The sequence below is a fragment of the Cajanus cajan genome, chromosome 2, assembly GCF_000230855.2.
Source record: "Cajanus cajan strain Asha chromosome 2, NIPB_CcT2T_4, whole genome shotgun sequence".
Classification (NCBI taxonomy): Eukaryota; Viridiplantae; Streptophyta; class Magnoliopsida; order Fabales; family Fabaceae; genus Cajanus; species Cajanus cajan.
Window position 1 is genome coordinate 41,382,657 of NC_138518.1, and position 13,390 is coordinate 41,396,046.

Sequence of the window (13,390 nt, forward strand, 5' to 3'; positions counted from 1 at the left end):
ATATTTTTTATAAATTTTGCTACAATTTTAATGATCATAGAAAAAAATTTCCACGGTAAAAATTTGCAAAAAATATTGTAAGAATTTTATTTTATTTCTTGCAGATTTTCTTGCAAAAATAAATTTGCAAGTAATGTTTACTAAATGGTAGAGAAAATTTGTAGGTAACTTTTCCTGCAGATTTTCCTGCAAATTTTAATCCGCAGGAAAAATAAAAAAAAATATTTAAATTTATAAGTTTAATATTTTTAAAAAAACTTCAAGTCTCACATCGATTGAAAATAAAACAATTAAAGAGTATATAAGTTGGGGAAACACTTACCTTACAAGTTAATTTGTATGGTTGAGTGTTAGGCTTATAATCTACAATCTTAGAATTTAAAAGATTATGTATCACATGTTAGAGGCATGGAAACAAATGCTTCAGATGAATTCATTGTGAACATTTGTGTAACGACCCTCCTGGCCGTCACACAACAAACACCACCACACAGAATAGAACATACATATATAAAAAATAGAATCTATACATATATGTCTAGCTTGGGGTTCAAAGTCAAAGTACAAAATATAGCCAAATTGCTACACTAAGTAGCCTACAACAACAAAGTATCATCTCTATTTGTCAGCTGTAGACCTACCTCAACACACCAACATATCTCTGCTTTGCTCTCATACATAGTATGATCATTCCAATCCAAACCACATGGAAACAACAAGGGTAAGCTAGTGAAAAGAATCAGCATATATATATAATTACAGAAATTATAATCAGCTACAGCTATCAGCACACCATTAAGTTCAGCAAGATCAACATACAACACATCACATATTCAGCTCACATCATTCAGAAAAAACAACATTAAACAAATAATGCATCGTCACGCATATCAGCTTGGAGATCTCCTACAACAGCTTAGCCTTACGACCTATAACAATTTATATCAGCATTCAACACAGCACAATATAGCAGCAATGACAGCATACAACATACGGCACAACTCAACTTTTACAACAATATAGCTTAAACATCATAATTCAGCATGAACATCTCACAGCACAATACAATCATCACTCAACCCAACAACATTCATCATTAACAACTTAAATCAACATATACCAACATATAAAAGAACAACACATCCGCGCCCGGCGCAAGAGTACTCGCGCCTGGCGTGGACCAACCAGAGAGCTCCAAGGCTCAAACGCGCCCGGCGCAATACTAATTTGCCCGGCGTGCTAGAAGGCAGAGACTCTCAAGAGTCTCTCACGCCCGGCGTACCAAACCTACGCTCGACACAGGGAAGGCAGAGACTTCCCCAAGGTCTCACGCCTGGCGTAATACCAATTATGCCCAGCGCCACCCCTGGCAGAGACTCCCAGGGAGTCTCCATGCCTGGCGAGATAAAGTCACAGCCGGCGCCATGCCAGAAACCCAAAATGTTAAGTCACTAACTGATATCGTGCCCAACGCGGTCCAACCATGCCCGGCGTGAGCCATCCAGGGGCTTCCATTCTCAAGCTCGCTTGGCGCACATAGCCTTGCGCCCGGTGGGCTTGCCCAATAAAGCCCTCTGATGGTCACGCGCCCGGCACCAAGAACTGCGCCCGGCACCCTACCAAGCAGCAACTCTCTAAGTTCGAAAATCTTCACCAAAACCTGCAAAAACAAGCAATCCAAGCACATGCAATCCGCCCAAAACTCCACATTTTCACCAAACAGCTCAAAAATCCCTTCTTTTTCAACATGCAACCATAAATCATCAAAAACCTCAAATTTTCACCAAAACCCCGAAAAGCCGAAAACACATTTTCTTCAAACACAGCCATCAATCTTCAAGAAATCAACCAACATGTGAGTTTCTAACTCACTCCCAAACAACCAGCACGAAAATCTAGCTTCCCTTACCTCGAAGGAGAAGTTTCAAGCTAGCTTCCGGGAAGGCGGAGGAGAAGAAGAAGAAGAAGAAGAAAAAGCTTGAAGGGAGAAAAGAATGTTCGCGCTCTCAGCTAGCAATCACCCTCTACTCAGCACCACCACCTAGAGGTTCCAGAGAAAAAAATGAGAGCCAAGGCAAAGATAGGGAGAAGAGATATGAGAAAAGAGAAAAGGGAAAGAGAAGAGTGTTGAGTGGGAAAGAAAGAGTAGCGGGAGGGGTCTCACAATTTGAAAGTTGAAGAATTATTGATAGAATTTATAGTAATTTCTTTAATTTTTTTGTAAAAAATATTCCTGTAGAATTTCTTGCGAAAAAATTCACAGGAAATTTTCTTGCGAATTTTAAAATTTGCAAAAATATATTATCTACAAAGGTATTACCTACAGGTAAAATTTCATAAAAAAATTTGTAAGAACAATATTTCCTGCGAATTTTTCATAAAAATTCACAAGAAAAATTGCATGTATTAAGAGAAATTCTAGTAGTACGTCTTGTTTTGACTTTTCCTGTATCGAAAACAACTACTGAATGAACTTTTTCATACGTGAAAATTATAAATAAATAAATAAGTTGCATAGTACGGTGGAAGATAACTTTTTTACTGATTACATAAAGGTTTATATTAAATAAAATAGGCTAAAAACCTATTTTGGTCCCTTACAATAATTGTTTGTTTCAATTTAGTCCCACTTTTATTTTTGGTTTCAATTTGGTCTCAAATAAATTAATTGGTTTCAATTTAGTCCCTAATAAATTAATTGGTTTCAATTTGAGACTTCCGTCCAAATTATTTAAACGGAGTTAACTGTTGGCCACGTGGATGCCACGTAAATGCATAGGTGGATGCCACGTGGATGCCAATTTTTTTTAAAACACCTGGAACCAGAACGGCCCGTTCTGGTTTCAGAACGGGCCATTCTGGATGCACTCTTGGTGTGTTAATTTTGCATCTGAAATGGGTCGTTCCAGATGCAAAATTAACGCACCAAAAGTACATCAGAAAGGGTCGTTCTAGATTCAGAACGGCCGCTCTGGATTCAGAACGACCCGTTCCAAAACAGAGAATAGAATATTCTTTATTAATTTTATTAAAAAATATAATAATTTTAAAAAATATTTTTTTATGGTAAAAATTTTAAAATTACTTATTTTTATAAAATACAATTGTCTTGTAAATAGAGTAATAACTTTTTCTTTTTTTCTTTCTGTCTGAAGAAATATTTAAGTGTCACTTTATAATTTTTTGTAACTTATTTAAAATTAGAGGAATAAAATGATAAAAATTAATAGGATAAATATAATAAAATTATTAATTTATTTTCTTTTAGTGTCCTCTAAATTTTTACATTCATTTAAAACAAAAATATTTTATATGTTAATTTGAATTAATTTAATGAAGTATCATATGATTTTTAATTTTTTAAAAATTTTTATAAATTTGATCTTTGTACGGTCCGGGACGGAATCTGACTAGGAGCCTCCACGAGGGACATGTCGGCCATGGCTAAGCCCGGCCATGGCTAAGCCGACCCCCTGTCTAACAAAGCCCTTCCGCCTTATAGGCTCAGCGTTGGAGGGCTAGTGTACGGTCCAGGTCGGATTCCGACCTGCCTCCTACATATACTAGGCCAACTATAGCCCTAGCCGACCACCCCTAAGAGTGGTTCGATTATTATCCAACTTGGTTTCTCTGCTTAACCTGGTTGGTCTATTTCTGACCCCTTCCGCCTACCAGAACTGACTCGGCCAATACCCGACTGTACCCTCAGTACAGGTATGGTCGGTCAGCGACCGAGACAACCTTCGCATACAGGGACTACCCGATAGCAAGGGCAAGGTCCCACTGTCCCTCACCAAATCTTAGCCAGATCAAAACGGTTAAGAAAATCCCTACATTCTCGGGGCCCATGAAGCCCGTAAACAAGAAACTATAAAGGAAAAAACCCTAGAGTTGAGAAGGCAGATTACACTTTTGAATGCTCTAGCTTTGAGGCTTAACCTAGGAAGAGACCCTAGTGCACCCCTTGGCCAGAACATTTTGGCGCCCACCGTGGGGCTACGGTGAAACTTTTTCTACGCCCCAAGCAACACAGAAGAACCCGCACTTTACCATGGAGAGAGGTGGCAGCTCAAACAGTGACCCACAACACCCTACCATGGAGGAGATGATGGCGCTAATCAATGGCTTGAGAGAGGAGAACGCACGATCCAGGGAAAGGGAGGAGGCTATTCAGAGAGAAAACGAGGAGATCAGGAGGCGAGCAGATGAGATGCAGGCTATGATAACATCCAATACGCGAACGACGGAGGAAGATGTCATGATGGAGGTCCCTAGGGATTTCTAACCTTTCTCGGAGGCCATAGATGCCAAGATCATCCCGAGAGATCATCGTATCCCCCAGGTGGAACCCTTTGACGGAACCCAGGACCCTAGTCAGCACTTGACGGGCTTCCGAGCACAAATGCTGATTTGCGGCGGGAGCATGGAAGTTCGCTATAAGCTGTTCATGAGCACGCTCAAAAAAGCTGCCTTTGATTGGTTTAGTGGTCTCCCTGACCGATCCATCACCGAATTTGATGTCTTCAGTCGGCTCTTCATGGCACAGTTTACCGCTAACAAGAAGAAGCCACGATCACATCGGACTTGTTCGATCTCAAGCAGCAGCGGGAGGAGTCGTTGAAGGACTTTATGCAAAGGTTCAATGAGGTCGCCTTGAGGATAGCATCCTTGGATGAAAGGATGGCAGTCATCGCGTTCCAGAAGGGCTTAAGGTCTGGGGCTTTCGACATCGCGCTAGAAAGAGCGAATTGTCAAACGATGTCGGAGGTGAGAGCTTTCGCCCTGAGTCACATCAAGACGGAGGAAGGACAAATTAACAAAAGGGCTGCTGAAAGCCGAAAGGAGGCTGGGGGTAGCAATAAGGAGAGCAATAAACATCTTCGAACGCGTTCAGATTGGAATAAGCGACGTGATCACTATAATATGAAGGAGGGCAATTACCGGCAGGCCGATCGGGGCGGTGGGCCAAGAGGCGAGTGGACACGAGCCAATAACGAAGATAAATTTACTTCGCTCAACGTCCCTAGGAGGCAGATACTCCATGATGTCAACAGCGCAACATTGTTCGAGTTCCCAGCAGCGACGGAGTGCCAGTTGGGTCCCTTCAAGACTGACTAGTGTGAGTTTCACAGGACTCACGGGCATTCTACGGAAAATTATTTCGTCCTTGGAAGAGAGATCAAATGCTTGATCAAGGAGGGACGTCTGAAAAAGTTTGTGGCAAGAAAACCGGAAGAAGGCTCATCGGATAGGCGACACAAGCGTGTACAGGACGAAACAAGGAGGGATAAGCATAGAGAGAGAACCCCCCAAGGACACTCCAGCAAAGTCATCGGAGGTCCATCAGCAAGCAATTCATGGGGATTTCAACACAGTGGTAGGAGGATTTGCAGGAGGAGGAGTGTAACAACCCAGCAACCCGCATATGGATATTGTCCGTTTTGGCCACAGCCCTCACGGTTTTGCTTCTGGCAATGGCACGCATGCCACCCCAAAACGCGTCCACACAAGGAAGGTATCCACACCCATATATATGGCATGCTTCGTTCTCCTTCCTAACCGATGTGGGACTTCACAATCCACCCCCCTCAAGGGAGTCCAGCGCCCTCGCTGGCACACCGGCCCGGGTCCCAGCTCTGATACCAAATGTAACACCCCAGCAACCCGCATGTGGATATTGTCCGCTTTGGCCGCAACCCTCACGGTTTTGCTTCTGGCAATGGCACGCATGCCACCCCAAAACGCGTCCACATAAGGAAGGTATCCACACCCATATATATGGCATGCTTCGTTCTCCTTCCTAACCGGTGTGCCAGTGAGGGCGCTGGACTCCCTTGAGGGGGGTGGATTGTGAAGTCCCACATCGGTTAGGAAGGAGAACGAAGCATGCCATATATATGGGTGTGGATACCTTCCTTATGTGGACGCGTTTTGGGGTGGCATGCGTGCCATTGCCAGAAGCAAAACCGTGAGGGCTGCGGCCAAAGCGGACAATATCCACATGCGAGTTGCTGGGCTGTTACATTTGGTATCAGAGCCGGGACCCGGGCCGGTGTGCCAGTGAGGACGCTGGACTCCCTTGAGGGGGGTGGATTGTGAAGTCCCACATCGGTTAGGAAGGAGAACGAAGCATGCCATATATATGGGTGTGGATACCTTCCTTGTGTGGACGCGTTTTGGGGTGGCATGCGTGCCATTGCCAGAAGCAAAACCGTGAGGGCTGCGGCCAAAGCGGACAATATCCACATGCGGGTTGCTGGGATGTTACAAGGAGTCACATCGGCTTCTTGGAAAAGGTACACCCGGTCTGTCCTGTCCGTGTCAGAAATCTGCCGACCACCCCAACCCATGATTTCCTTCTCGGATGCCGACTATGAAGGGGTAGCTCATCACGAGGATGATCCTATCGTCATTTCGACGATAGTGATGGGCTATAATGTAAAGCGCGTTCTGGTCGACCAGGGGAGCTCGGCCGACATCCTCTTTTGGGAAGCTTTCGTGGGAATGAAGATCCCCAATGACCGACTAGTACCCTACACGGGAACCCTAGTAGGTTTTGCGGGAGACCAGGTTATGGCTAGAGGGTACGCCGATTTGGAAACAACCTTCGGACAGGGTTCACAGATGAAAATGATAACTATCCGATACTTAGTGGTGAATGCTCAGTCGTCCTACAATATACTCATCGGCCGGCCTACACTAAACAAACTGGGAGCCATAGTGTCAACATCACATCTGAAGGTGAAATATCCATTGCCGAATGGGGATGTCGGAGTCCTCAAAGTAGATCAAGAGGTCGCCCGAAAGTGTTACGAGGACAGTCTGAAGGAAAGAAGGCGTTTATATACCGCTCCAGCTGAGAAACACATCCATTCCGTTGAACTGGATCCTAGAATGGGTCAGTTCGATCACCGACCCGCCCCCGTGGAAGACGTCAAGGAAGTGGAGGTAATGGAAGGGAGAAATGTAAAGATAGGTACTTCTTTAACCCCCGAGGACGAAAAGAGGTTGGTAAGGGTTCTAAAAGAAAATGCGTCGGCGTTTGCATGGCATTCCAGCGACATGCCTGGCATTGATCCAGATTTCTTGTGCCACAAACTTGCTATAGACCCTAGTGCGAAGGCGGTGATCCAGAAGAGAAGGAAGTTCGGCGAAGAAAAGTGAAGGGCCATTGCGAAAGAGACGCAAAAGTTGGTAAAGGTGGGACATGTCCGAGAAATCCAGTATCCAACCTGGTTGGCAAACGTAGTCATGGTGCGCAAGAGTAACGGGAAATGGAGGATGTGTACGAATTTCACTAACCTGAATAAGGCCTGCCCAAAGGACTCGTACCCGCTACCAAACATAGACTGCCTGGTGGATGGAGCGTTGGGGTACGAGTTACTGAGCTTTATGGATGCTTACTCGGGATACAATCAGATTCGAATGCATCCAGCATATGAGGACAAGACAACCTTCATAGCAGATCAAGCCAACTTCTGCTACAGGTTTATGTCGTTCGGTCTAAAGAATGCGGGGGCGACTTATCAGCGACTGATGGACAAGGTTCTTGTGAATCAACTAGGTCAAAATGTGGAAGCCTATGTGGACGACATGGTGGTGAAGTCGGTGAGCGTCAACTGGCATTTTGACGACTTGCAGGAGTTGTTCGACACTATCGGCAAGTACCAGCTCAAGTTGAATCCCGAAAAATGCTCTTTCGGGGTCCAAGCGGGAAAATTCCTCGGTTTCCTACTCACTCATCGTGGCATTGAAGCAAACCCTGACAAGTGCTCGGCCATCATCAACATGAGGAGTCCATCCACGGTGAAGAAAGTCCAGCAACTTACGGGAAGAATGGCTTCTCTATCCCGATTCCTGTCAAGGGCAGCTGATAAGGCGTTACTGCTTTTTCGATGTTTAAAGAAGAATGATCGTTTCACTTGGACGACCGAGTGCGAAGAAGCTTTCACGGAACTAAAAAGGTCACTGGCATTGCTGTCGATTATGACAAAACCACGTCCGAACATCCCCTTGTTGATCTACATATCGGCATCCGACCGAGCAGTTAGTGCGGCCCTTGTACAAGAGCAGGAGGCTTCTCAAGTTCCTATTTACTTTGTGAGTAGGGTCTTACAGGGAGCGGAGACGAGGTATCAGAAGATTGAAAAATTGGCTCTTGTAATATTAGTCACCGCAAGGAAATTGAGACACTACTTCCAGAGCTATGATGTAGTAGTCCGAACTGACCACCCGATCCGGTAAGTCTTACAGAAGCCTGACCTGGCAGGAAGAATGATGAAATGGTCGATTGAGCTATCGGAATTCTCCATCAAGTATGAACCGAGAGGAGCAATCAAGGCTCAAGCTTTGGCCGACTTCCTGATGGAACTGACTCCTCCTATTGAGGCGGGGAGTGTCGGAGACACCCAATGGATTCTATCAGTAGACAGTGCTTCAAATCTCGGAGGAAGTGGAGCGGGAATTGTCTTGGAAGGTCCGGGGGGCATATTGTTGGAACAGTCACTAGGCTTCGAGTTCAGGGTGAGCAATAATCAGGCAGAATACGAAGCACTGTTGGCAGGAATGGTTTTGGCAAAGGAGATGGGGGCGACGAGCTTGTCAGCTAGAAGCGATTCCCAGTTGGTCACCGGACAAGTGGCTAGAACCTTCCAGGCGAAGGATCCTCAATTAGCCAAGTACTTGGAAAAGGTCAAACTCCTATCATAAAATTTCCGAGAGTTCACACTCAACCACGTACCACGAGAGCAAAATTCGCGGGCCGATCTGCTCTCCAAGCTTGCAAGCACAAAGAAGCCAGGAGCCACTCGATCGGTTATCCAAGAAACCTTAGCGCAGCCAAGTATTAATGAACCAAAGGGGAGTGTTCTTTTCATCCAAGAAGAGCTCGATTCATGGATGAGACCATACATTGCATACTTGACTCGGGGGGAGTTGCCAGAGGATAAGAAGGAGGCATCACTGATACAGAGAGAGTCACCCAGGTTCGTAGTCATCAACGAAAGATTGTATCGAAGGGGTTTCATCTCTCCCCTTTTGAGATGTTTGACCACATCGCAAGCACAGAGAGTGATGGATGAAGTACATGGCGGCATGTGTGGAAGTCATATCGGAGGACGAGCACTAGTATACAAAGTTGCGAGGGCAGGGTATTTTTGGTCAACTTTGAGGAACGACTGCGTCAATTAGGTTCAAAAATGTGATGGATGTCAAAGACACACAACGTCGCACCACTCTCCAGCCGAACGACTCCATTCAATCTTGTCCCCTTGGCCATTCAACAAGTGGGGTATTGATATTCTCGGCCCATTCCCGATCGCGGTGAGACAGTTGAAGTTCTTGATAGTGGTCGTAGACTACTTCAGCAAGTGGATTGAGGCGGAGCCCGTAGCAACCATTTCGGTGGAGAAGGTAAGGACATTTTTATGGAAGAATGTGGTATGCAGATATGGTGTTCCCCAAGTACTCGTATCGGATAACGGGACGCAATTCGTGAGTAGGCGAGTTCGTGATTTCTGTAGGGAGATCGGCATCCGAATGACGTTCACTTTCGTTGAACACCCCCAATCTAATGGCCAAGCGGAGTCGGCCAACAAGGTTATACTCTCCGAATTGAAGAAGCGCGTCCAAGACTCAGGCACTTCGTGGGTGGAGGAGCTTACCCGAGTGTTATAGTCATACCACACAACCGTTCATTCGTCGACCCAAGACACCCCTTTCAACCTAGTGTACGGAACGGAGGCGATGATCCCGATCGAGATCGCAGAACCCTCAATGCATACTACAGGCTTCTCCGAGGAGAAATCCGAACAGGGAAGACGATTTAATTTGGACTTGATCGCAGAAACGAGAGAGAGAGCAAGGATAAATCAAGTAGCAGCGCAGCGAAGGGCAGCTTTCAAGTATAACACGAAAGTCGTCCCAAGAGACTTCGTGGTAGGAGACCTCGTCTTGAAGCGTGCTCAGCTAACTCAGATGAGGAACAAATTATCACCTAAATGGGTCGGCCCTTATAAAGTTGATGATGTGGTCGGCAAAGGAGCTTACCAATTAAGGACCCTAGACGGAGGGAACATACCGAGAACTTGGAACGCTACAAACTTGCGTTTCTATTATAGCTAGTCTTTCCATTTGTATTAGGTGCACTCTTTTCCTAACTCAGTATTTTTTCCCCGTAAAAATGAGAGGGGTTTTTGCTGAGAAGGTTTTTAACGAGGCACCACAAACTAATAATTTCTCAATTTTAATAAATATCATCCCCTATTATTTCTTCTATGATTTCTAACGTGTTATTTTAAAGGCACCAAAACTCGTGATTGATCGGTCAAAATTTGACTGGGCGAGTATAAATAACTCGAAGACAAACTCGTGATTGATCGGTCAAAATCCGACTGGGCGAGTATAAATAACTCGAAGACAAACTCGTGATTGATCGGTAAAAATCCGACTGGGCAAGTATAAATAACTCGAAGACAAACTCGTGATTGATCGGTCAAAATCTGACTGGGCGAGTATAAATAACTCGAAGACAAACTCGTGATTGCTCGGTAAAAATCCAACTAGGCGAGTATAAATAACTCGAAGACAAACTCGTAACTCGAAGACAAACTCGTGATTGCTCGGTAAAAATCCGACTAGGCGAGTATAAATAACTCGAAGACAAACTCGTGATTGATCGGTAAAAATCTGACTAGGCGAGTATAAATAACTCGAAGACAAACTCGTGATTGATCGGTCAAAATCTGACTGGGCGAGTATAAATAACTCAAAGACAAACTCGTGATTGATCGATCAAAATCCGATTGGGCGAGTATAAATAACTCGAAGAAAAACTCGTGATTGCTTGGTAAAAATCCGACTGGGCGAGTATAAATAACTCGAAGACAAACTCGTGATTGCTCGATAAAAATCCGAATGGGCGAGTATAAATAACTCGAAGACAAACTCGTGATTGCTCGGTAGAAATCCGACTGGGCGAGTATAAATAACTCGAAGACAAACTCGTGATTGATCGGTCAAAATCCGACGGGGCGAGTATAAATAACTCACTAGACGCATTGGCTTGATGAATTTCTCTCATACATTTTTCAAGTCGGTATTATGGCGGACCAAGGTGACCGAGTCGGAAGTCCACCGACTACTCTAATTGAAGCTTTTTAACTTGGTGAATTTTTAGATTTTTTCAAGTCAGGATTTCGGCGACTCCAGTGGGTATTCCGGCAACCCAAGGTGACCTAGTCGGAATTTGAGCGACTACTCTATTTGAAGCTTTTTAACTTGGTGAATTTTCTCACATGTCCTTAGTCGCAATTCTGGAAATCACCATAGTGGCTCGGAAATTGACTGACCGGTTTTACCAAAATATAATTTTTTAACAGAATATTTTCCACTTATTTTTTTACGAGTCGGAATATAGGTGATTGGCTTTGCCAAATTTAATTTTAACTCAAAATTTCCATTCATCACATTAAGTCGGCGTATGACCGATTTGAAAAAAATTTTCTGCACGAAGTTTTGACTCGGCATGTAGGCAATCGCTTGATTCAAACGTGACTTTTAGCTTGGAATTTTCTATTTCTTCCTTCCTACTCGGCATTAGGGTGATTGTTTTTTTTTAACTTAGAAAAGTTTACATATATTTATTATCTTTCATACTCAGCATTAGGGCGAGACCTAATTCAAAAACCAAATTTGAACTTAGAATCTTGTTGGTTTCTTGGAGATCGCAATCGGAATTTGGCCGATTCCTTATGGTTCAAAACCTTCAAATTTGAACTCAGAATCTTTTTGGTTCCTTGGAAATTACGATTGAAATTTGGCTGATTCCTTATGATTCAAAAACTTCAATTTTAAATTGGAATCTTTTTGGTTTTTTGAGACGATAATCGAAATTTGGCCGATCCCTCATGGTTCAAAACCTTCGAATCAACTTAGAATAATTTATTCTTCTTCTTACTCGGAATTTGGACGATTACTTTAACTTAGAAAATTTTTCACTCTATGTTTGAGTCGGAATTTGGGCGATTGGTTTGGTCAAATCTTACTTTTTAACTTAGAAAATTTTCCACTCTATGTTTGAGTCGGAATTTGGGCGATTGGTTTGGTCAAATTTTACTTTTTAACTTAGAAAATTTTCCACTCTATGTTTGAGTCAGAATTTAGGCGATTGGATTGGTCAATTTCTTACTTTTTAACTTAGAAAATTTTCCACTCTATGTTCGAGTCGGAATTTGGCCGATTGGTTTGGTCAAATCTTACTTTTTAACTTAGAAAATTTTCCACTCAATGTTTGAGTCAGAATTTAGGCGATTGGATTGATCAAATCTTACTTTTTATCTCAGCAAAATTTTCCACTCCATGTTTGAGTCGGAATTTAGGCGATTGGGTTGGTCAATTTCTTACTTTTTAACTTAGAATATTTTCCACTCTATGTTTGAGTTGGAATTTAGGCGATTGGATTGGTCAATTTCTTACTTTTTAACTTAGAAAATTTTCCACTCTGTTCGAGTTCAAAAACCCACTTTTAAATTAGAATATTTTCATTGGTTCTCGAAATCGGAAGTTGGGCGATAATAACAATCCAGAATAAAGAAAAAGAAAACATACTTCATAAACATCCCAAAATAGTACGACAAAGTTTGTAAGGCACCACAACAGAAATCATAAAGCATAAAGGAAGGCAAAGGTTTCTAAGAACAGGTTCAATCATCTTCAGGGGGATCTACAAGCTCGCCATCCACAATCTCCTTGAAGTAGCCAAGGCCTCCAAGGTCGATGTCAGCATGAAGAAACTTTACTTGGCTAGTGGCAGCGTCAAAGCCTTGCACGAACTTCTTCAGCGAGTCCATTTTTGCGGCATGAAGGTCGACCTGCAGCTTTTCAACTTTTGCCTTCTCTAAAGTTAGCTCGTTCTCGAAGACTTGAGCCGCATCGGCACTCTTATCTCGGGCCAGTCGGATCTCTTCCAACTTCTTATCCAAGGTCAATTTCTTGGCAACCCAAGTATTCCTTTCGTCATCAAAGACACGTAGGCCCTCGAGCAATCTATCTCGCTCGGACGTCACCCACTAGAGATCTGCCTTGCCTTTCTTCACGCTCTTCTCAAGGGAACAGATCTGCTTCCCTTGTAGCTTGATCTCTCGTGCCATTCCACGAATCTTATCTTCATTGACGAGAGACAAAGCAGAAAGCCGGTTGGTCAGAGACTCAACCCCCTTCGCAATTGAAAAGGCGCTCATTTTCTCTAGATCGCCTTTGTCTCCGTCAAGCAAATCCGTGTGATGGATGTGCGAGGAATGGTTGAACTTCTCATCCCAAAAGGACAAGGTTTTCCCCTGCTCGGTCCCATGGTCGATGGGCTCCCAATTCTCCCCAATGCACATACTTATGG

General features: G+C 43.7%; 1 protein-coding gene across 1 annotated transcript; it reads left to right on the forward strand.

Moving 5' to 3' along the window:
* The first annotated feature begins 6,246 nt into the window (after positions 1–6,246).
* LOC145954912 (uncharacterized) lies at positions 6,247–7,164 on the forward strand. Its single transcript, XM_083069599.1, has one exon. It carries the CDS (start codon positions 6,247–6,249, stop codon positions 7,162–7,164), a length of 918 nt encoding a protein of 305 aa, XP_082925725.1.
* Positions 7,165–13,390: the final 6,226 nt, after the last annotated feature.